The sequence below is a fragment of the Mustela erminea genome, chromosome 12 (assembly GCF_009829155.1).
Source record: "Mustela erminea isolate mMusErm1 chromosome 12, mMusErm1.Pri, whole genome shotgun sequence".
Lineage (NCBI taxonomy): Eukaryota > Metazoa > Chordata > Mammalia > Carnivora > Mustelidae > Mustela > Mustela erminea.
In genome coordinates, this window is record NC_045625.1 from 82,757,816 (window position 1) to 82,782,279 (window position 24,464).

The following is a 24,464-nucleotide window of genomic DNA, read 5'->3' on the forward strand; positions in this document are numbered from 1 at the left end:
AGCTTTAAAAATGTTCCTTATGCTTTTGCTCAGTAATTCTACTTCTGAGCAACTACCTGCAGAAAAGGATTAAAATGCTGATCATTGATGTACAGAAATGGATTACACACAGAGGTACATTTCATGTAAAAGAGACAAAAAACTGAAAACAATCCAAACTACCAAAGATAGCGGAATCGTCTAGTTATAAAGTCACAGGATGGTACTATTCTGCAGTTGCAGTTACTAGCAATGATGCATACCTGAGTTTTAACTGTCTGTGAGAAACGTTCATGATAAATGTTAAATAGAAAAGTTAGAAAACAGGCGCCTCAGTGGGTCAGTTGGTTAAGCATCTGACTTTTGATTTTGGCTCAGGTCGGGATCTCTGGGTTGTGGGGATCAGCCCACATGGTGCTCCACGCTCAGCAGGGAGTCTGCTTGTCTCTCTGGCACCCCCCTCCCCCGCCCCATGCTCACCCTCTCTCTCATGAATAAAATCCTTAAAAAAAAAAAAAAAAGGAAAACTGCAAATACAGTATTTGCACATACAGACATCCAAATTATAACACATATAGACATCCACAAATATGTGCTCCAAGGAAATGCACTAAAATTGTCTGAAGGATGAGATGATGGGGAAGTTTCATTTTCTTTTCCACATGGGTCTCCATTTTCATCTTCAGCAATGAGTGTGTTCTCATTTCATGAGCACTAACTGAAATAAAAGTTGCTTTTAGAAGTAGAAACTAGTGGAGTAATCTCCCACAAAGCAAATTATTGATTGCAATATCCTTTTTATTAAATTATAAAACTTGTCAATACACGCACTTTTAGAAATACAGTTTTTCCAAGTATCTGCTTTTATGGAGCACATGGTTTTAAAGAAACAAAAAATTTCTATACCAATTTCTTGGTCTTCAAGCTACTGAACACTGGTAGCTGAACTACCAAGTATAGCTACTATATATACAGTCAGATTTTATGGAAAATATTACAAAGACAAATGCCTTAAAAAGATGACACAGTGCAGAGAAAACCATAGCTATTAAGCTGATATAAAACTTTAGTCAAAATGTTTTTAGTCCATTATGGCTTTGCATACAGCTTCAAAGGAAGAAAATTTAAGACACTTCTCATCAAAGGCACTTAGAATTGTAATAAAATACTTCTTTGAATTTCGTTTGAGTCCAACAGTATTTTAATTTCTTTTCCACATTCAGTCTCATTGAAACAGTACTCAAAGGCAGATATTAATGAGGGAAAATAGTTATCACTTCTTAATATACATGTTAAAAATCCGCAAACAGAATTAATACAGATTTTGGTCCACTGAGAAAGGTAACAGTATCAGACTGTAGTGTTTTTCTTAATTCTGAGCAAAAAGCCATAAACTCCCAAGACCCAGTTCCACAAACAGAGCCTTCAGTTCATTAACTGCACTGGCTGCCCCATGGGCTCCTCTTGAGGAAATGGGAGTTGAGGTCCCACATCTCCACAGTGTAGTTATACTAGAAAGAACCATCCTGTGACTCAGTGGGGCCGCTGCTCTGAGGTCGTGGCAGCGGAGAGACAGAAGAGTCAATTCGCCGTCCTCTATAATTCTGTGTCCCGGTACCGGGAAGGCTGGCCGTAATAGCCGCGCTTTGAGTGTTCTGAGAGCTGCTGGCGGTATTCCTCCTCTTCGGCATCACTGCCGTAACTTCCTCTGGGATCCTGATAGAGTCTGGAAGGACCCTTCTGGGGCTCAGGTGGCCTGGAACTAACAAAGTGAGAGTGTTAAATGCATCCCACAGCTCATCCAAGGCTTCCGACTGCCCTGTGGAAATGCAGCCATGTACCCGGACTGATCACAAATCTCTGAGACACATGCCACACTTTGCTGACAGACCAGGGCCACTTTTGGCCCTGCTTCAGGTTCATCATGTGGGAGTAACAGGTTGAGGCCAGTGCCGACTGGGGCAGTGAGTGAGGAAGTGCTCCCTGACCTAAGAATTCCCCTACTGGACCGAGGGTGTCTTCCCATCCCTGTGTCTTTGGCTACAAGTTCACCCAGCAGAGTGATTTCTCTTCTAGTTTCAGTCAACTAGGGGCCACCTGGTTGGCCATGGTTCAGTCATTGAGAAATTTGCCTCTAGTTTTCTATTGCTATAAAATTAGACTCTAACTTCCAGTCAGATTGGCCACAAGAAAATGTGACTTTTTTTTTCTATCCTTGGAAGCAGGAACTATCCAGTATAAAAACACTGCCATAATTCCTGATGCTTATGTAGCATTTTAAATATAAAGCAGCTTACCAACACTGGTCAACTGACTGTCACCTTCCCTTAAGATCTCAGTTCAGGGGTGCCTGGGTGGCTCAGTGGATTAAAGCCTCTGCCTTCGGCTCAGGTCATGATCCCAGGGTCTTAGGATAGAGCCCCCCATCAGGCTCTCTGCTCAGCAGGGAGACTGCTTCCCTTCCTCTCTCTCTGCCTGCCTCTCTGCCTACTTGTAATCTCTGTCAAATAAATAAAATCTTAAAAAAAAAAAAAAAAAAAAAAGACCTCAGTTCAGCACAAGTGGCCTGACTTTGCTGCGTGTTGCAAAGGAATTAAGGAGCTTGACTAAGAATCCAAATATATTAGTGACAAAACAATTAGTGTCTAAACCCAGGAATTTTTCTCATGTGCTGTCTCAATACACTGTAACATATCTGTGCTTCGGTGTGACAAAGGGGACTAATTTGAAATGTCAGTGATTACACTTTGTCAGTTGTAGCACAAAAGCAAAATTATTACAAAATTTTGACTCTTTAATGTTCATAATTAAGTTTGATTTTGATTGAATGACGAGGTATCTGAGTGGCACAGTTGTGTCCGACTCTTGGTTTCCGCTCAGGGTCCTGGGATTGAGTGCGCTCAGTGAGGAGTTTGCTTGAAATTCTGTCTCCCTTTCCCTCTGGCCCCTCCTGCTTGTGCTCTCACTCCCTCTAAAATAAATAAATCTTTAAACTTTTTTTTGACTGCATAAGTAAGGGAAATAGTTGGGCAGGAAAAAAAAGTCTTCCTGTTACACTGAGATGTAGGTGAAGAAATTCTTTCTTAGGAGTCCAAATCTTAGACCAGCCCCCTTTCTAGACTTAATACTGCTGAGCAGCCCTTACCTTGTGTGCTGGGAAAGGCCAGGGTCTGGCTTGTGTGTTTTGATTGGAACTGCATAGATATCAGGATGTTTCTGAGCAATTTCAATCTGTGGTAATTAAGGGGGGGGGGGGAGAACAAAAAGGGAAGAATGAATGATTGCTGGGTGGCTTGCTGGTTTCTTGTTGGTTCCCTTTTCCAATCCCATTTTAAGTAGAGGAGAAAAAATAAAAGCAACTCTCTAGTTTTTATGGTTGTATGTGATGGCCTAGTATTACATATCAAATAAGAAAAATGTTTAAAAGCAATGAAATTCTGCCACATGCTACAACGAAGACAAATACCATGTGACTCCATTTAAATGGCTCCTAAGTTGTCAAATGCATGAAGACAGAAAGTACAGTGATTACCAGGGACAGAGGAAGGGGATAACGGGGAGTTTCAGTGAGGAGAGATGAACAAGTTCTGGAGACGGATGGTGGTGATGATGGCAGATCACTGTAAATATACCCAATGCCGTGAACACTTAAAAAAATAGTTAAAATGGGAAAAAATGGTTAAAATAATAAATGTTATATGTATTTTACCACCAAAACAACCAAAACAAAAGAAAAATGCTCAGAAGCACTGTACTGTTGCTGTAATAGACTTAAATGGAAAAAAAACCTCCCATATACACTGGGTAGAATATGTTCCATGAGTCTTGACTTCTACTCTTCTTTGTCTTTTGGAAGGTTAGATGTGCATACAGTACAAAAATTCAAACAGTATCAAAAAGTATAATCTATGGGCCTTTCATTTAACATCAAGCTTTGCTTGGTTTCTATGGCATATCTGGGAGCAAATTAAAATTCAGTTACCAAACGAATACAACAAATGTTTTCATGAGAACTAACTTCAGAGAGGCCCTGATTCTCTTGTCATACTTCCCCATTCCTAAACCTGACAGAAAGTTCTGAGGTATGAAAAGAATCTTTTTCACCTATACTGTTAGGCTTCCTTGATGAGAAGAAAAAGGGACACAGTGATAGCTGGCAATCTGGAAATAACATAAACATAGGATGTGCCTGTGGTATCAGGCATGTGAACATGCTTTACATGTCTGTACCAGTGAAAAAAAAAGGACTGCAAATCATTATATGAAATGAAATTTAACATTTTTACTGCTGACATACTAAGATAATCTACTGGTTTAAAAATAATTACCCTTGCATTCTGTGCTTCTTGGAGCTCTTGCATTCTCTGTAATCTTGCCTTGTGATCCATCTTCTCAAATATTTTTACTTTGCCCAGGACAGACTTGGGAGTGCCTTCTTGTTCCTCACTGCCCTCTCCCACCTCTTCACTCTCTGGGGGAGGGACAGGAGTGGAGGGCTTCAATATAGACCTTCCCAAGGCAGGTTTTGCTGCAACAGGAGGGGGACAGCCTTTGGTAGATGCTCCGGAAACTTCATTACCAGCAATGGCTGAGGGGTTTGACTTATATTCATGGGATCTGGAGAAGTCAAAGGATTCTTCTCTGTTCTGGATTTTGGCCTGCAGAGAATGATGAACAAATTTTTACCTTTGGCTTTCAGTTTATGTTCAAATCTGTATTAGTGATTTAATACACACTCCCATTTCCTGATCAGTTTCCAGAGGTAGTCAACAAATACCATTCTGACAAGAAATCAAATACTGCAGGACAAACAGCCACTGGCTGGGCATCCTGAGCCCTACCCTGCTTCCTAGAAAAAAATATTAAGAGCACTAGGAAACCAGAGGGTATTGGAGAGGGGCTGGGAGGCCTGTCAGTGTAGAGGCAGATCAGACCTACTTTTGTACTAGAAGAGATTAAGATCAGTATCTTGAAAAAGACCTCAGAACGAGTCATGGGGTTTAGGATTGAAGAGTGGGATCCTGAGTTCATATACTAAGGGTGCATGCCCTACCCCAGAGGGAAGGTCTCTGTCCAGCCACGAATGAGACTGGAGCAGGAAGGGCAGCATATAATGCTCATGGCCACTTTTCCTTCATACTTCAATCCTGTTTGTACATTTTCAGTGATTTATCTTATGAGGCCACTGTTTCTGACAGCTTACATAATCACTGACTACTTTCTTCCTATCTAAAGTATTGAGTTAAATGGAGAAATTTTATTGGGTTATTAGGGAAAGCCTTTATTTATATAGAATTGATTCAGAAAGGGGGTAAAAAAATCATATGACATATACCATGTCAATTCTTATTGATTCTGAGTAATGATATAATTTAAAAATAAATTAAGCTGTCCTGATAACGAGAGGGATCATAAACAGTGGTGGTGATTGTTTTCTTTAGTAAATAAATCATCAATCAGGGATTTTCTATATCTATATTTATATCTAAATCAGATTGTGAGCAGAAAACTTTAACTGAAAAAGAAAAACAGATTGTGAGATCAGTGCTTCCGGACATTCAGTATTTGTCCAACTTTTATTCTTGATAGAAAAAAGGTTTTGAAGTAAAAAACAAAATAATAAATGTATGAATAAGTGTATAAATAAATAAATAAAATACCAACAGTTCTAAAACCTTATGTTCTCCTAAAACTGCCCTTCCTTCTTTTTACTCTTCTCTACTTTCGGGGTTCACCCCACAAACCAAAAGACACATCTTAGTAACAAAAGAGCCAAAAACAAAACACCATCTCATTTGTGCTCTTCCTGGCTATGCAGGAAGCCGTCCGGGTATCTGCTTATTCTTCCTCCCCATCGTGGGCTTCCCAGCCACGTACCTTAGGCGGCTCTGGCTTGAATGCTGGGGGTGGGCTACTGTCCCTAAGTTGATCTCTGCTAGCAGCCCTCCTCATCTGAGCTCGTGGCTCTGGGCTGGGTTTCCTTATGCTCTACAAGACATAAAGGTTCATTCACAACAAGAAGATCCCAGCAAAGAGAAGAGAACGCTCATCTGCTTTGCTAGAGTTCTGCCAAGTTGCAAGATGTTCCAAAGTTGAGGTTCATAACTTGCACATATCGGGATACTGACCCAGTGCTGCTTTACTGAAAAGGCAGATAGGTACTAGCATATTCCCATTAGCAAATGCTTTATATATATATTTTTAACTATCATCCATTGTAGTAGTCTCTTCCTTTAAAATAACCCCCCCCGCAAAGTTCTCCTAAAGTCTAAATCTCTTTTATCACTTAAAGCTGTTAATATTTTTAAGCATTAGCTCATCAACACCTTTAGACATTAGCAAGTTAATTTATTCTTTGAAACTTGTCCACTGGTATATACTAAATTTTTGGCCTTGGTGGGTTTTACCCGCCCCCGACTTATTTTTTTGGTACTTTTATTTCATAAAGAATAAAACTATTCACCCAAATGAGCTGACTTGTTAAACAGAAGTCCACAAGAACAACTATTCAAATAGATGAATAACGTCATCTACATTATCCCAGTGCTCTCTGAGGTGGAGCTAATAACTGGTCCTAACTTAGTGCCTGTTGACACGATCTCTAAGATCACAGAAGCTGTCTATTCACCGGTGGATGCACAGTACACATGATCAGATGTATATCTGATCATAAACTCAATTAAAAAATTGAAGTACAAAAAAGAAGGAAACTGATGGGGAAATACTCAGGAGTTTTGGCAAGATTAGAAAGGTTAAAGGTAGGATGGATAAGAAAAAGCAAGGATACCTAAAAGTACAAAGAGACCTAATCAAAGGTTACAAGTAAATACCACAAAATTATATTTAAAAATAATGTTCCACTTGTAATTTAGACAGCTGGCACATAGAGCTGTTTAGTGTATCCGTCATGCTCGAGAACATCAGTGTGAGAGTGCTTATCACTCAACCTCTCCCAGCACTTAGTTCCTGTCTGGCTTTCCCATGGACCACAAATGCTATCGTACAAGCATCGACTTGGAATCAGAAACCCCCTAGAAGTCCTCTGTTCTAACTCTTAGGAATACCTTCCACAGTACCCTAAATAAACAGTTATCCAGAAGAATTCAAGTGAAACAGGAGAACCTCCTTTTCCTGCTCATGGCCTCACAGCCTGCGGCCTGCCTCACCTCACCTCCTCATGCTGCACCGGCTCCGAGGAGCGGGTGATGGAAGACACCGGTGGCTCCTCAGCTGGCTCATCCAGCTCATTGTCAGTGTAGGCGCCTCCTTCGCCGTCGGTGTCCTCAAAGTCACTGATGAGGCGGCTGTCGCAACTCAGATAGTCTGCACCCATGGCAGTTAAGTAGGACATGCGGTCTTCAGGGTCATCATCCATCCCTTCCATCTAGAGGAATTTGTTTCGGAGGGTCAGTGGGGTCGTCATGGCTCCTGGGAGTGGGGACTCAAGAAAATTCCCAAGGGCACAGCCAAGTGACTGAAACTTTGACATGTTGTAGAAAGGGAAGTCATCTTTATTTTCCTTAAATCACTTGGCTTGAGATTACTATGTTAATTTTTTGTGCAGGGATTCAAATTAGGAACCTCCACCCTATCTACCTTACCACCATCCTATCTCCCACTACTGAGCCATGCTTCCTCAAATTGTTACACTTCTCCTCAAGAATCTGGGCTCCTTTCCAGCTTTTTCTCCTAATGCTTGTCTCTTATAATAAATGTATACTGCCTGGTGCTACACACCTCTCCATTCCTCCGTAAGATTCTCAAATCCTTAAGGGAGGAAGCTATGTCATGTTCAACCTGTTCTCATAAAGGGAGTTAGCATAGAACCTAGCAGGCTGTAAGCACTCAGAAGATGCTAGATGCCTAAACTAAATATGCAGTTTCCAAAGGGCAAGACAAGGACTCAACAATCTAATTGGTAACTGAGTCACTTTCGCAACAGAATCATCCTCTGACATCTCACCAACTAGTTCAATTCAGCTGGACTACAGAATACTAGCACCAAAGCCTTAGAACCACAGGAGATTGGTATAATTTCTTTGCTTCCTCCCTTCAGCAGAACTGTGGGTAAACTACCTGCATGAAGGAGAAGCTCGCCAGTTTTAGAAGCCAACACAAGGTTCTGAGCATTCTCTTACCAACCTACTCGAATTCCACATTCCTAGGACACATTCTCTTCCAGTCTTCTAAGCAAATGATTCCAACTTTTCCTTTTTTAAAATCAATTTTTAAATACCTTCTCCATGACCCTCATCCTCACCTCTCCCTTCCATGCTGACTTTCCCATATCCTTAGTAAGCTGTGGAGCTCAGCACAAGATCTTGTAAGCTCTGATTAGTGTGCTTGGAATACAACACTAGTTACTACGTTAAAAGTAAAAGGGAAGTGAATGTAGGGTCACATACATCACATTCTACTTTTCTTTGAAAAGTCTTAGAGAATTTATAAAATTCCAAACTTGATTAGCAAATACACTGGAATCACTTCAAATGGCCATGGTGTTCTACATTCACTACCCTCCTGAGAAAAGATTGAGAACATGGACTCTCACCTCATAGCAGAGTATCTATGCCACATACCTTTCCTTCAGAGACCCAAACTGCTTCTCCTTGCTGATGCTGAATTGTGTCCTTCAAGCTGCCAAACCAGCTATCATTGGTTGAATTTAGGTTGATAGTAGCTTCAGAAATGTAAACAAAAGGTTTGCATCAATTTCCAGAGCAATGTCTATTAAAAATGTTACTTCACATAATTTTACTCATTTGTCATATTTGAATTAAAACTTTGGCAAATGCAAGAGAAAGCAGACACATATTTGAACAATAAATCCCTTTAGTTGAATGTAATTAATGCCACTACTGGTCTAGCTGTTGGGAGTTTGCATTACAGATGAATGTTATAAAGCTAAAAATGAGTTACTTTCATTTCAGAATATGTTTTTCAGAAAAGATACCTTTAAAAAATATGGTTGGGTTTTTTTTAAGATTTTATTTATTTATTTGAGAGAGAGAGTGAGAGAGACCATGAGAGGGGAGAAGGTCAGAGGAGCAGCAGACTCCCTGCAGAGCTGGGAGCCTGCTGGGGGACTCGATCCCAGAACTCCAGGATCATGACCTGAGCCAAAGGCAGTGGCTTAACCTGCTAAGCCACCCAGGTGCCCCAAAAAGTATGTTTTTAACAAGTGTGTTTTTAGGAGCAAAGAAAACACATCTAGAACAAATATAAAAGCACTGTATTTTAAAGATTGTTACCTCGGCATGTATGTTATAAATAAGAAAAACATACACAAATTTACTGTTGATATCTTCAAAAAAATACTAAAGGTAACATTTAAGTGTATGTAATTTTGATAAATATTTTAGAATATATATTCAGACTAAACTCTACAAGGAATATATATTTTCTATTCAGAACGAAATATACCTTATATAACCACTATGCATTAAGCAAGCACTTTTCCAAACACCTTACATGGATGAGCTCATTTCTCGTTTACCCAAACTTTACAAAGTAGGTATTATTGTCCCCATTCTACAGAAGAGAAATTGACTCTTAAGACTCCACATTTGCGAGACGCCTGGGTGGCTCAGTTGGTTGAGCAGCTGCCTTCGGCTCGGGTCATGATCCCAGCGTCCTGGGATCGAGTCCCATATCGGGCTCCTTGCTCAGCGGGGAGCCTGCTTCTCCCTCTGCCACTGCCTGCCATTCTGTCTACCTGTGCTTGCTCTCTCCCCCTCTCTCTCTGATAAATAAATAAAATCTTTAAAAAAAAAAAAAGACTCCACATTTGCAAAAACCCAGTTTATTATAGACCACTCTTTACTGTACATTTGGAGAAATTACCTGTCAGTTTCACCATTTTCATCCCAGTGGTAAATAGTGCGTGGTTTTGGGGGGTTTTTTTTGTTTTTTTTTTTTTTTTTAAGTGCGTGTCTTTAACAAGAAAAGCCAGTGACAATAAAACAAGAGTCCAATGTGGACATATTTCATCTACTCCCTCCCTCCCCAGTGTCAGATAGGTAGATGGTGAGCAGCACTCAACTCGAAGAGCTATCATTACCCTAAGGATGTTCTACCCATACATTCCCCTCATGCTGCTCCCACAAAACTGTATGACTTGATTTAACCCTTTTATTTTTTTAAGATTTTATTTATTTATTTGACAGATGGAGATCACAAGTAGGCAGAGAAGCAGGCAGAGAGAGAGGAGGAAGCAGGCTCCGGGCTGAGCAGGGACCCTGGGATCATGACCTGAGCCTAAGGCAGAGGCTTAACCCACTGAGCCACCCAGGCACCCCTGATTTAACCCTTTTAAACCCTGAATTATACCACATTTACAGAAGCAGTCACATATATAGCTACTGCACATATTCAGTTACTAAACATGCTACATTCTTAGATTATTTTACTTTTATGAGGAATACTAGCTAGCAGGGGGTCTTCATTTCAGGAACTTAAGAAATTCTATTATGTGAAATTTTAAACATATACAAAGTAGAGAGAACATGAACTTGTCTACATTACCCACCCTCAGAAACTATCAACTCTTGGCCAGTCTTATCGACATCCCCAACCACTCTCCTCACCAAAGATTATGTAAGCAAATACTAGGCATCATATTAGGTCATCCATAAATACATATTAGGTCCATCTATGAATATTTCACTTCGTATGCATTTCTATAGGATAGAGAACTCTTTATTTTTAAACATAATCACAGTATCATTTATTATCCTAAAAATGGGAGTAATAAATCCTTAATCATACAGAGTGTTCAAGCTTCTATTTTGGGGATCTTTTTAAATAATGAAACCAAGTTCCTACCACTCTGTTAGTGCACACATGCATGGTAAGCAGAGAACAATGATAGAATCTAGATAGAGATGTGGGTGCTAGATGGTGCACTGGGCTCAGTCACTGGCCTGTAGTTCCACACAAAAATCTGAACCCATCAAAGTGACCAATTTTTGCATGTCATGGATTTCTATGATCATTTTCAATCAAAATTAAATCTACAAATGCCATGAGCCTAATATCATTTTAGGATTAGTTTCTTTTCAAGGAGTCATGAATAGGATTTCAGATTACTCTTTTTTGTTCAGATTATTTTCTTATTTCTCCCATTCTTTATTCCAATTCTCTATTTCCCACTGTGGAGCAAAGAGACAACATTTTATATTTCACTTACCTGTGAAGAGATGTGCACAAGTTTTTTTAAGCTTGTTGGCTTGATCATATAACTTCCGAGAACTTTTGTTGGATGTTGGATTCAACCTCTGTCTCATGGTTTTGACACCTTGTCTAGAGTCTGGTTTGAAAAAAATCACAATCGGGAACCACTGAGTGTAATTCAACAGGTCCACGGCTTTAGGAGTCACGTCCAATAGTGCATGCTTATCCTGTTAGAAATGGGGCAAAGTTATGTCAACAAATATGTAGTCACAGGGCAGCAAAGAGTTTGTCTCAAGTAAAGGCTACATCAGGTAAAACTTGTCAGTTTAAATCAAAAAGCATTAAACGTTTTTCTCCATATTATGCTCACTTCTGAGAAAATGAATGAACAGGTTATTTGGTATAATGTTGAGAACTCTGAAAAAAACCATACATCACTGCCACTGAACATCGACTGTTTCCACATAGACTGGTTGAGCCAACAGGTTATGTTTATATTCACTTTTTTATCATTAACATTTAATGATTATTAAAATACAGGTTCTATTCCAAAAAGGACTGTGGCAAACTGTGACTCAGTTCTTTCCAACAACATGGTTTTTGGATGAACTTCCTCACCTGTTCAATAATTTGCCGCACAGTATTTAACCGCACTACCCCACTGGATTTCTCAGAACCTGCATCTTTTGGTTCTGTTTCTGCAAAAGCAAAGAACAAACAGCTAATTAATATTTTCAGAAATCAGGACCAAAGACTCCAACCCAGCATCAGCAATGACAGGACATCCGACATCAGGAGGCCCTGAAGAGAGACCATGAGAAGGACATACACTACCTCTCTAACTGAAACCTAATCACAAGGAAGGTGGCAGTCTGACAGGTGAGACAGGGGTTTGGATGCTGCAAGACAGCAAGTCGGGAAATAAAGTAGAAGAAAGGAGGATTCTAGAAAGACAGAAACAGACTATATAAACAGACTATATACTAAGCAGTATTACCATATCTTTGTTAAATTTGTTAGGTGATGTAGTGTGGTTATATAGAAGAATGTCCTTGTACTGAGGAGATTTACATGGGTAAAAAATGGCAGGGGAGGTATAAGGCAAACTTTTTGACAGGTGACAGTGCCTTCATGTGAAGGTATGTGGGTATTCATACCACACTTTTCACTTTTCTTATATATTCGTATTTTTCAAAATATAAATTGGGAGAGAAAAAAATCATCAACAGACTTACTAGCAGTTTGGAACAGGTCCGGTAACTCGTTTGCCAACTTTTCCAGTGCTATATCTGCTATGGGGCCAAATAAGACCACAGGTCTCTTGAAACCAGCTGAAATGAGACAAGAAAGGCCATAGGAACACATCTCCTCGGCTACTGGAGGTATGAAGCAGAAGTATTTTATAGGCCGATGATAACATTACTGAATCGAAGAAATTGTGTTCTTCCTCCCCCATTTCAGCCCTGTTCTTTTTCTTCAGAAAAGAAACCAAAAGAAATAAAAAAAAAAACTTTGCTACAGATAATATATATAAACTTCTGAATGGTAGTATTAACAGAAATAACCGAAGACATGGAAATACACCTGCATGTAGGAGTTTGTACAAGTCACTTTTCTGAAAGTTATTATTGCATGTATGAGTATGACTGCAACTCAACAGCCTGGCTTTGGCTTAAGTAGTATGGGAAGTTTGAACCTGGCTACTGTGGTCTGAAAATGAAGAAGACAGGCGCAGAGCCCAGTCAGATCATTTCCTGGCCCCACTTGGCTTCCTTACCTTCTCGCAGCAAAACCCTCTCATAAGCCGGGAACTTGGTGCTAACCGACACAACAGCTGTTAGATCTTCACGGCTCTTCCTTAAGTTTTTCTTCACACCAGATCTCTGGCCACGCATTCTCCAGAAATCTGCTCTGTCCCCAGCATTGTCTCTCTGGGCATTCTGAACGCTGGCCATTTGTTCAGCTCTGAGAGAAAAAACCAAAGGTAGTGAATCTCTAAAGCCAGAAAATGCACAATTGAAGTTAAAATGAACCAAAACCAGTCAGTGAGGTTTATGAACTTGGATTAAAGAAGATGCAGCTTCACAGTGGAAGAAGTTTCACAGAGTGGGCAAAGTGTGGACTCTCTTCATCCAGTGGAAGCAGAGAAAGGCTGGGTGCACATCAAATCTACCAGAAATAGCTCAGTAACAAACACAATTAACTTGGCTCATTTTGGTAGGCTGGTATATACTAAACATAACCAAAATCCCTGCCAAAATTTTACTTCCCCCAGCCAACAAATAAATGTTAACTGGAGTGCATAAGCCTCTCCCCCAGCATGAGGGCCAGACAGTGGACAAGGGCAGCTTGTCGGAGAGCTGTGCTGATGCGCTCCAGCCACTCTGGCATCTGCTCAGACACGCCATAGGACTGTTTAAACACCAACCAGGCGCAACAACCAACTACGTGATGCGAACTAAATACAGCAAACCAGCTGGTGGCTATCTCCCAGTCCCAGGCCACTTCTCATGAACCAGAAGTAGGTGATGGGAGAGGACACGAAGACAAATGATGAAGTCATGTGGGGCTTCCTCTCTGAGCAGGGAAAGGACTGTAATGATTTTGGGACTTAAGAGAGGTGTGTGGGAGTACGGGATCTCAGATACCTGCTTTTGTTGGGGATTAAGCCTTTCTCCAATTCGTTTCCGATCCTCACAGCCAGCCAGTGGCCCAGCTTGCCATCGTACAGCGTATCTACGACTCGGAAGACCTCCCCCCTGGTGAAGGCCAGGCTCTGTGGGGTTTCCTTCTCACATTCAAAGTGGCTTCTTATAAAAAAGGAATCCCCTCTGCCACAAGCCAGGATGTCTCTATACACTGAAAAACAAAAGCATTCTTGTATGTTGCAATCTGCTTAGCCAGAGGCCTTTTCTTGAAGAGTTACCAGCTGCTTCTATTTCTGATCCCCCTTTTCACTTCTCTTCATTTAGTAAACTCAGTGGACAGGCCCTGTGGGAATCAGGGCTCAAATAGGAAGGACGACAAAAAACTAATTTCATGAGTTGCTGTGATGGTTAATTTTGTGTGTCAACTTGACTGGGTCACCGGGTGCCCAGATTTTGGTCAAACATTATTCTGTGTGTATAACTGAGGGTATTATCGAAGGAGATTAACATTGAAACGGGTAGACTGAATAAAACAGATTGTGCTCCCTCATGTGGCAGGCCTCATCCAATCAGATGAAAGCTTGAAAGAACAGAAAGGGGAACCCTTCTCCAAGAAAAAAAGAAGTCTTCCTGCGTTAGAACTAGAACATCAGCTTTCTTCTTGCCTTCACACTCAGATGGACACATCAGGTCTTCCTGGGTTGTGAGCTTGCCAGCCTTCAGACTGTAACTGCACTACCAGCTTTTCCAGTTGTCAGGCCTCCAGTCTTGGACTAGAACCAAATAATCGGTTCTCCTGGGTCTCTAACCTGCCAACTCACCCTGCAGTCCTTGGGACTTGCCAATCCATAATTACATGAGACAATTCCTTATAATAAACCTCTATTTATATACACACACACACCCTATGGATTCTTTCTCTCTAGAGCACCCTAATACACTTGCCAGTCAGCCTCCGAAGCTGACTGGGAAGAGGCTGTCAACCTCCAATTTACAGATGAGAACAGTGAGGCTTGCAAGGGGGCAGCAACCTGTCAGATTGGTAAGCGTTAATGTGGAAGCTGACCCAAAGACATGGCCCATTAACTCTTTCACCTGGGAAAGTCAGTAAAACTCCAGACAATAATTAAGGGTAGATAACTATCCAGAAAAGCAGTTTTATTCCAAATTAACACAACTGGTAAAATTATTTCAATTGGTGCACAGAAAGCATTTCTATAGAACATTAAGTGGTACCCAAATTTTCTCCACAAAACTCTAACCCAGAAACTGATTGTGAAGATATACTTCAGATTTTTAACACCCAAATTTACCTATTCTGGTCCCAAGATACCGCTCTCATCCTTCCCCCAACTCCCCAAATTAAACTAATGACCAGATTTGCTCACCATCAGCACGGCTCTGAGCTAAAATGGTTACCATTTCACCCTTGGGGATTTCCAGCAGGTAGAGAACGGCATCTTCCCGAACTAGCCCTCTGAAATCCTGCGTGTTCACCTGATAGGAAGGTCAAACAGAAAAACAAAACAAAACAAACAACAAAAAGAGAAAAGAAAAGTTCTTAAAAAGATGCCACATAAGGTTTTTTGGGTTTTTTTTTTTTAAGATTTTTATTTATTTGACAGAGATCACAAGTAGGCCGAGAGGAAGGCAGAGAGAGATGAAGGGAAACAGGCTCCCTGCCGAGCAGAGAGCCCAATGCCGGGCTCGGTCTGAGGACTCCAGGATCATGACCTGAGGTGAAGGCAGAGGCTTAACCCAATGAGCCACCCACGCGCCCTGCCACACAAGTTTTTTAATATTCTTTTTTTTTTAAGATTTTATTTATTTGAGAAAGAATGAGAGAGAGACAGCATTAAGTGGGGAGGGTCAGAGGGAGAAGCAGACTGGGACCCTGATGCTGGACTCAACCGGGACTCTAGGATCATGACCTGAGCTGAAGGCAGCTGCTTAACCAACTGAGCCATCCAGGCACTGCATCTGTTAGGGTTTTTTTGGTTTTTGTTTTTTAAAGGATTTTATTTATTTGACAGAGAGATCACAAGTAGGCAGAGAGGCAGGCAGAGAGAGAGGGGGAAGGAGGCTTCCTGCTGAGCAGAGAGCCCGATGCGGGGCTCGATCCCAGGACCCTGGGATCATGACCTGAGCTGAAGGCAGAGGCTTAACCCACTGAGCCACCCAGGCGCCTGGCATCTGTTAGTTTTTATCCGGGCCTGCCCAAAGCAAAACCCAGATATAAAAAAGTCTTTAGTGTCCCAACTCAAGCCCTCCCAGTACCTGCTATGGGCCTGGGCTGTGCGCGTATTGCCACACCTTCCTGTCATAACTGTCCCTTAGAAATATGCCATTCCAACAAGGATTTGTCACTGAATCATATTAAAATTTCTTGTTATGCTTGTGTCTATCTCTTCTTGAGTTTCCCACAGAGGTGGTCAGGGAGGTAATATACAATTATGAAATTTATCTATAATGCTATAGGGAGTGGTGGAGTCTTACGGCAAACAGACATGCTGGCCCAGCTTAAGGTGTTAACACTTTAAACTGATTCAAAGAAAAGCCTGAAAATAAAAATCCAATTCTACCTCTCTCCTATAGCTTCTCTCACCTAAAAGGTTTTTAACACATGTTTATGAAATTGAAGAGCATTAGCCTTATAAGGGGAAAGCATTAGCCTAATACATAGGTTTATATATTTAAGCTTCTGGCACACACTTATTTCTGACAAGAAGCCGCAACATTTAACCCCCACTGACCAAAGAGGGAACGCGGTAAACAGCTTTTGAAGGATATTAGAAAGCAAGTAAAATTGAAATGTGGCAGAAAGAAAAAAGACATTTTGGAATCTTTGTTCAGTACCTTTAAAACCATTTTAAAGCAATTACACATAAATATAAAAATTATTTTAAAGTACCTAATATTTTAATAATATAAAAGTAAAAAGAAGACAAAAAAATTCCTATGAATTTTTTTTTTTTAGTCATTGAGGACTATAGAACCCTTTATCACTGAAAAATGTCAATAACTGAGCCTAATTTAAGGTTGGAACTTGTGATTAAGTAAAAACAGGCATTAGGTTGACACTTAGTTGATGCTTTTGAAATAAACTAACTTGTTAAAGCGGTCTCATTAGCTCTTCCTTTGAAACATTATTTAGCATTTCAGGTGTCTGTCATCCCCATCTCTCTATTCCCCCAGTTAGGGATCATCGCACTTCAGAATCTAATCCTTTCCTGTGCCATTTATCTATCTATACCTGTATCTGTGCATGGCCACATGTCTTCATATGCCCTGTATGTGCTTTCACTTAAGTAAGACAAGGCCATAAGCTTGAGGGAAGATGGTGAGGGTCCCTCTCTGTCCATCCTATGGCCATGCGGGATGGACCTTCCATCAAGCCAATAATACAATGGTCAAAATTAAGTCACACGTAGTAACTACATTTAAAAACTTAGAGGAGTTTCTCTTTTTCACCCCACAAAAGTTTCTGAAAGAAAAATAAGAACCACACCAGGTAAATAATATACAAAGAGACAATCAGGCCAAGCATGAAAACACACAAACCCCTGTTACTGGTCGGGCGTATATCCTGCCACAGCACCTGAGTGCGATCCCTCTGCTTGTCAAGCTGCCACCTTTCCAAAGGAAAAGCTGCCCTTAAAAAAACCCTCAACAGAAAAAAGTGATTAGTAAATGCACAGAGTTCACCACATCCAATCTGGCCATGAAAAGGAACATCGAAACAAGTTACAGTTAAAAAGATCAGGACAGCAGCGCCTGAGTAGCTCAGTCGGTTAAGCGTCTGCCTTCAGCTCAGGTCCTGATCTCAGGGTCCTGGGATAGAGCTCCACATCAGGCTCCCTGCTCAGCAGGGAACTGCTTCTCCCTCTCCCTCACTCTACCCCTCCCCACCCCTTGCTCTCTCTCTCTCTCACATAAATAAATAAATAAAATCTTAAAAAAAAAAAAAAAAAGCCAGGACAGCACTTTGATACTGGAAGGTTAGGTTGTACAGTCCTCTCCAAGAAATATCCTCTTTCATTATCTGTTTAGTTGTCTAAGGGGGGGGAGGGCCCGCCTTGTCTGCTGTGATCCTGTAAAGGACTCAGTATCAGCAACAGCTTTTGACTGTACAGCAGCTTCTCTGCCCCAGTAGGCGAACTCGATCTTTTTTACCCCTTTATAAAACTGAGGGCTCCTTTAACAGAAAATTTATTCACACCCAAGAACCAGAACCGTCTACTGTCTGACTTTCAAATGGGATTACTGGGGAGGGGGAAAAAAAAGCCAGTTCCCATATTTTTTTTCCTTGTCTTTCACCAGGGTAATAACAGGAAACAAGACACTTCTTAAGTATAAACATTGCATACCGTGAATTGTACCCATGGAAATGACTCTCCCAGTCTTTAACAACTAACAGAGTTTTGTCAAGCCCAAAGGTGAATTCACTACTTTTTTCATGGAAATTCAGAAAATCTCTCTTCCCCCAGGACATAAAAATATTTTATCCTTGAACCTTCATGAGCAAAGGCTTCCAAATTCCTGACTTCATATACCCCACACCGTCAGGAAATAATGCTTTTTCTTCTTTGGCATCAGCTCAAGAGTAAATTGGTATGAGTTGGCACTCTGATGGGATTCTTATCAGGAACACTTGGTAAGTGGTATTTCCTGGGATCATGTGGTACCACGAGGTTCACTCAGATATACTTAGTCTTCTAGGACCATGACCAGAGCCAAAGAGGGTCTAGAATGTCAGTGGAAAGCTTCAGCAAAGCTCATGATCAAGGTTTGCCCTTCATCTGCTCCAGAAATGAAATCTGAACTACTGCAATGAGGCCAAGAGCCAAGAAGGAAGAGGAACACCTACTTCTGTGCTCTGTTGCCTGCTTCCTGAGAAACTGTGTGGCTTTTTTCTTCCCCTCTCCTTTGAACTGAGATGCTTATATCAGACCCCCTAATAACTCATAAGAAATGCAAGTTTACAGAAGCAGAAATTCCAGTAAAGACAATTCCCTAGGAACTGTGTGTATTTTATATAGTCACAAGATACTTGACATTCTTTTTCTTTTTTTTTTTAAGATTTTGTTTATTTATTTGACAGACAGAGATCACGAGTAGACAGAGAGGCAGACAGGGAAGCAGGCTCCCTACTGAGCAGAGAGCCCGATTCGGGGGCTCGATCCCAGGACCCTGGGATCATGACCTGAGCTGAAGGCAGAGGCTTTAACCCACTGAGCCACCCAGGTGCCCCGATACTTGGCATTCTTGATATTTATACATAAGTCAATGGACAATATATGTATCTCATGAAATGTCAAAGCTGAGTTTTTTGGTTTTTTTTTTTTTTTTAAGATGTTAATTATTTGAAATAGAGCAAGAGAGAGAGGACAAGGAGGACAGAGGGGCAGCGGGAGAGGGAGAATGAGGTCCCTGCTGTGCAGGAGCCTGACAAGGGGCTTGACCCCAGGACCCCAAGCTCATGAGCTGAGCCAAAGGCAGACACTTAACTGACTGAGCCACCCAGATGCCCCTGTTTACTATTTTTTAAAACCGATGGATTATATAAACATACATATAGTAACCTTAAAAGGATCAATATTTGATTAACTGTTCCTGTTCAATTTTAGATGTAAACAACATACTGAGTGGCAGCAACCTGTTATTTTCCAATGGCGAAAAGAACGGACTTTGACTTTCCTACTTCATGCCAGAAACTGCTATTACCCATTCTAATCTTCCAGAGCCCCTACAAGGCAGGTATTCTCATCCCCATTAAACAGACAGAGAAACCGGAGTCTCAGGGTTGAATAAGGGTCACATAACCAATGAGAGGCTGGGACTGGATTCAAGTCTAAAGATCGAAGCCAAAACCCACCTTTGTTCAAGTACAGCACATGGCCTGAAGAGTGACAACCAGACAGGGAATCAACAAAAACCAAACTTAAGCAAGATCTTTTGTCACAGAGATCCTCCTCCCAGGCCTTAAGATAGAATCTCATTTTGTTAAGCAAACTAATAAAAATCTCTGCAAGGGGGTACCTGAGTGGCTCAGCTGAGCGTCTGCCTTCGGCTTGCGTCATGATCCCAGGGTCCTGAGATCGAGGCCCCCATCAGGCTCCCTGCTCAGCAGGAAGCCTGCTTCTTGCCCCTCTCCCACATTCCCTGTTTGTATTCCTCTCCCACTGTGTCTCTGTCTGTCAAATAAATAAAAATTTTTTAAAAATTTCTTTGCAAGGGTCTTGAACACTGTAAATTCCCACAGACATAGGGATGAGTTTTGAGTTCCAGGACTGAGAAGACAGTTCGAGGGAAACAGACCTTACACTTGGCATCAACCTGCAACTGGTCTATTTTCACAAGCTAGACTACTTCCCCTTCCCTTTCATCAGGCCCCAGAAGGGGCACCTGCGTGGCTCAGTGGGTTAATAAGCCTCTGCCTTTGGCTCAGGTCATGATCTCAGGGTCCTGGGATTGAGCCTCGAGTCGGCCTCTCTGCTCAGCAGGGAGCCTGCTTCCCCCTCTCTGCCTGCCTCTCTGCCTACTTGCGATCTCTGTCAAATAAATAAATAAAGTCTTTTTTTTAATTAAAAAAAAATAATAAGGCCCCAGAAAACCCCACTCTTTCCCAGTAATGTCTAGAACAGGGATGATCTTCCCTACCTTCAGAATCTGGTCCCCTTCTTGAAGGCCTTCTTGCTCTGCCGAGGTACCCTCTTGAATGCCAGCCACAAATATCCCAACGTCATTGCCACCAGCCAACCGGAGACCCACGCTGTCTCCCTTCTTAAACCTCACCATTTTGGTGTTGGGACTGTAGTGAGTTCAGTTTTAGAAAAGAAAGATGGGAGATTTGTCTTTGTAAAGGGAGAACCAACATTAGCAGTGAAAGAGTTAGTTTCTTCTATCTGTAGAAAGATTTACATGTTAAAAAGCTCTCATTTTTATCATTTTATCTTTTTTGGGACTATGAGAGGAGTATCAATAGGCCCACTTAACTGGTTAGTAAGTAGAAATACAGATATTTAAATAAACTCATTCAACATTAGAAAGCAAATAAAAGGCAAGGTTAGGCCATCTGACTGCCAGTCCAGGATTCTTTAAAAAAAAAAAAAAAAGCCTGCTGCTGCCACAGCCTGGGTTCATCAAGGCCACATCCTACTCCAGGAGCTGCTGCTCTTGACCACCACTAAACAAGGGGCTCTCCTTATCCCAAATACAGCACTGGGTCATTTCTCCCCTCCCTCCACAGGCCAGGATCATCAGGGCACCGCAGCCCCTACAGAGGCCCTGTAGTGAAACAGCACTGCACCTATTTGAGTTACGGGTCTGGTAAACTCAACTACGCAGAATCACATTGTAGAAAAGTAGCCAGAAAAGTAGACAAGCATTCAAAGTGAACTTCACAAAGTTCCCCGAATTCCACATTTTACTTTCCTACAAGTTACTTCTTTCTCATAAACACCAGCAGTAGAGGTTGGTTAAAGGTGGCTCATTGTATGCAAAATCATCAAAAAGTACCATTCTTCTGGATTTCAGTTCAGGAGATTGAGGTATGTGGAAGGAGAAAGCAAAAAAGAAAGAGACTGAAATACATACCCATAGATTGCTTCATCTTCAGGACTAGGACGAAGAAAAGTTCTTGGGGCTGCTTTTGGTTGAGGCGCTGTGGATAAAAAAAAAAAAAAAAAAGTCTATCATTATCAACCTCGATTAACGGAAGTGAGTCTGTTTCTATAAAGATCATAAAATCCACAAAATTCAAGTCTGTACTTTATGTTATGTATAAGTCATTACATGAAACAACAAAAAAGTCTTTAAAGTCAAGTTTAATGTTGAGGCATTAGAAAGTGCCAATGGTTTCTCAAAGTAAGTGGGGTAACAAATGAACCTTCCAAAATGCACAATCACATGCGAAAGAAGAAAGTATTTTTGTCACTTAAAAACCATATAAATCTTTTCCATCAATACATATTTAAGCATGTAAAATCATGACGATAATTTTAGGGTGATGGGGGGCAGGGCTAGGGGCTAGGGTGGAGACCAGAGGCAGAGACAAAAAGGACTTCAACTAATCAAATAAGACAAAATGTGACTGTGACAGGACTAGAAATAGATATATTTGGTCTCTGCCCCAGTTCCCAATACACAGTTCCTAAAATCCCTGTAATTTCCAGAGTGGTAGGGGTGCCAGAAGCATCCCTCTTTGCCTCCAATTCCTGACAAAGAACTGCCGCATCCCTTGGAATTTCCTGGGTGGCAGAGCATCTTTTGTTCTAAAGAGATAACTCCCAGACAGCCTTGGTTGGGGGGGCTGGTCACCGGAAAGAGCAAGCCACGATTAGAAGCTTGAAACTTTCAGCCTACCTCCCCACCATCTGGGAGGGGACGGGGGTTGGAGACTGAGGCAGTGACTGATCATGCACATGACAGAGACTCCATAAAAATCCATCAACCTTGGAGACTGGAATGCTTCAGGATTGGTGAACACATCGCAACACCGGGAACGGTGGTATACCTGGAGAGGACTCGGCAGCCCTGTGCCCCTTGCCTTATACCTTGCTTCCATTTGGCTGTTCTTCAGTTGTATCCTTTATAAGAACTGGTAATAGTAAGTAAACGGCTTTCCTGAGTTCTCTGAGCCAGCCTAGCAAGTTATCAAACCTGAGTGAGGAAGGGCACTGGGAGCCCTCCGTTCAGATCCAGCTCGACAGAAGTATGGGGGGTTCCTGAGAACGGGAGTGGTGTCTGAAATGGAAGCATCTTACTGGACTGAGTCGCTCACCTGCAGGCTGTGCACTAGTTCTGGGCAGTCAGTGCCAGAACTGACTTGAACAGACAACCACTTGGTGTCTGGAGAATCTGAGAATTGGTAGCTGAGCAGGGGAAGAAACGCACACATGTGCTGTCAAGAATATTATTAAGAGCAGAGCAGTCTGGGTTGAGATCAGGGATGACACAAGGACCATAACTAATTAAATACAACAAAATGTGGCCAATCCGTTAGAATATGGAAAGGGCTGTTATTCTTTGTTTTTTTACTATTAAAAATGTTTTTTAGTACTCTTCCATGTATAAGAATGATTTTTTAAAGTTTGTCTCTCCTTCTAGCCATCCTCTGGAATTACCAAGCATACACTTTGAACACGTTTAAAAGGACCTTCACCTGGTGGTTCCTCTTGGTATCTGGGTTCCTTGCTGTTCTCTGTGCCAACCGCAACTGCAGTATCCCCCATGGCCTTGAAGGGAGTGGGTGTGGCGCCCATCCTGGACCATCTGTTCTGCATGTCCTCTCTTGAACTTAAGCACACATCACGTTAATGTCTCATAACGTCACTTCAGATATGCATATGTGTACACTCATGGGGTCGCGTGTGAGGGAAAATATACATCATCTTACTTTGGCCTTTCCTTCAGCTTTTCATTTGAGGAATGATAGTCATAATCAGAATACTGCTGCCGTCTCTCCTCTGGAGAAAATGATCGGTTTGACTCTATTTCTGAGATATCTGGTTTCAAAAATAAGAAAAGACTTCTTACTAAAATATTTAAGAACTGTACCAGAAAAGATACTATTCTCTGGGTAAGGCAACATGGGAAATGGAAAAGAGGCAGGCAGAAACTGTGCCATTAGTCTAGCAATCTTCCCTTGAAGAAAATCTAAGCCTCTAAAGGGAAAGGCATTAATTAATAAAGAGGAAGCCAAATTCAGAATTTTATGTTCCTCTTTCATTACACTTTCCTTCAAAGCTGCTACTGGGAAATCAAAATCTATTACTGGATCATATATGTATACACTCATTTTTTTTTTTTTAAAGATTTTATTTATTTATTTGACAGAGAGAAATCACAAGTAGATGGAGAGGCAGGCAGAGAGAGAGAGAGGGAAGCAGGCTCTCTGCTGAGCAGAGAGCCCAACGCGGGACTCGATCCCAGGACTCTGAGATCATGACCCACTCATTTTTAACCACACAGAACAGTGTTTCTCAAACTTGAATGTGCATGTCAGTCACCTGGGATCTGAATTAGAATGTAGCTGTTCTGGGGCAGGACCTGCGATTCTGTGCTTCTAGCAAGCTCCTGGATGTTCATGGAGCTGGTGGGCTGAAGCTTGGAATAGCAAGGAAGTTAACTATAAGCACCTAGCATGCTGGGATTATTTCTCATGCTGTCTTCCTGCACTGCATCCACAGCAGTAACCAAATGATTAGACTTTTGATATAATGGAAACTAAATGAAGTCTTCAGATTTTATGAAGTAATTCTTTAAAAAATCAACACAGCTGTCTTCAGACTTGAGAACTTACTATTTTCTAAACTCTACTGCATGAAGGTAGTACCAGATAATTAGTTAGGAAGTATCATCCTAGTTATTTTTTTTATGCCTACTTATTTTTATTGGTAATTTATACATAGTTAAAATGTTACCCCATGTATAATTCATATTCAAGAAATGAATACTGCCTCCTAAGACAGAAGAGGTGATACAGACTGCTAATCAATGAATACCATAATATTCAGCCATTCTGATCAATTCTTTACTATAATGTCTACCTAATTTTAGCTCTTCCATATGACCCTCTCTTTGTTGGAAATATTCATATCTACTTTTTAAAAATTTACAAGAGGGCGCCTGGGTGGCTCAGTGGTTAAGCCGCTGCCTTCGGCT

General features: G+C 41.3%; 1 protein-coding gene across 8 annotated transcripts in view; it reads right to left on the minus strand.

Moving 5' to 3' along the window:
* Window positions 1-759: 759 nt before the first annotated feature.
* The window catches only part of TJP2 (tight junction protein 2), a 120,408-nt gene continuing 96,703 nt past the window's right edge, over window positions 760-24,464 (minus strand). For 5 of the 8 annotated variants that reach the window (XM_032306736.1, XM_032306737.1, XM_032306733.1 and 2 more), the window contains 16 exons: window positions 23,197-23,305; window positions 22,963-23,096; window positions 21,396-21,462; window positions 20,460-20,610; window positions 15,188-15,296; window positions 13,800-14,010; window positions 12,929-13,116; window positions 12,387-12,482; window positions 11,770-11,849; window positions 11,168-11,378; window positions 8,559-8,659; window positions 7,151-7,363; window positions 5,857-5,967; window positions 4,308-4,637; window positions 3,125-3,210; window positions 1,576-1,741 (listed from right to left, as the gene is read on the minus strand). In XM_032306736.1, coding sequence (XP_032162627.1) covers window positions 1,576-1,741; window positions 3,125-3,210; window positions 4,308-4,637; window positions 5,857-5,967; window positions 7,151-7,363; window positions 8,559-8,659; window positions 11,168-11,378; window positions 11,770-11,849; window positions 12,387-12,482; window positions 12,929-13,116; window positions 13,800-14,010; window positions 15,188-15,296; window positions 20,460-20,610; window positions 21,396-21,462; window positions 22,963-23,096; window positions 23,197-23,305 — 2,363 coding nt within the window. Of the gene's footprint in view, window positions 1,742-3,124; window positions 3,211-4,307; window positions 4,638-5,856; window positions 5,968-7,150; window positions 7,364-8,558; window positions 8,660-11,167; window positions 11,379-11,769; window positions 11,850-12,386; window positions 12,483-12,928; window positions 13,117-13,799; window positions 14,011-15,187; window positions 15,297-20,459; window positions 20,611-21,395; window positions 21,463-22,962; window positions 23,097-23,196; window positions 23,306-24,464 lie in introns of all 8 variants that reach the window. The other 3 variants (XM_032306735.1, XM_032306734.1, XM_032306730.1) reach the window with 2 other exon arrangements.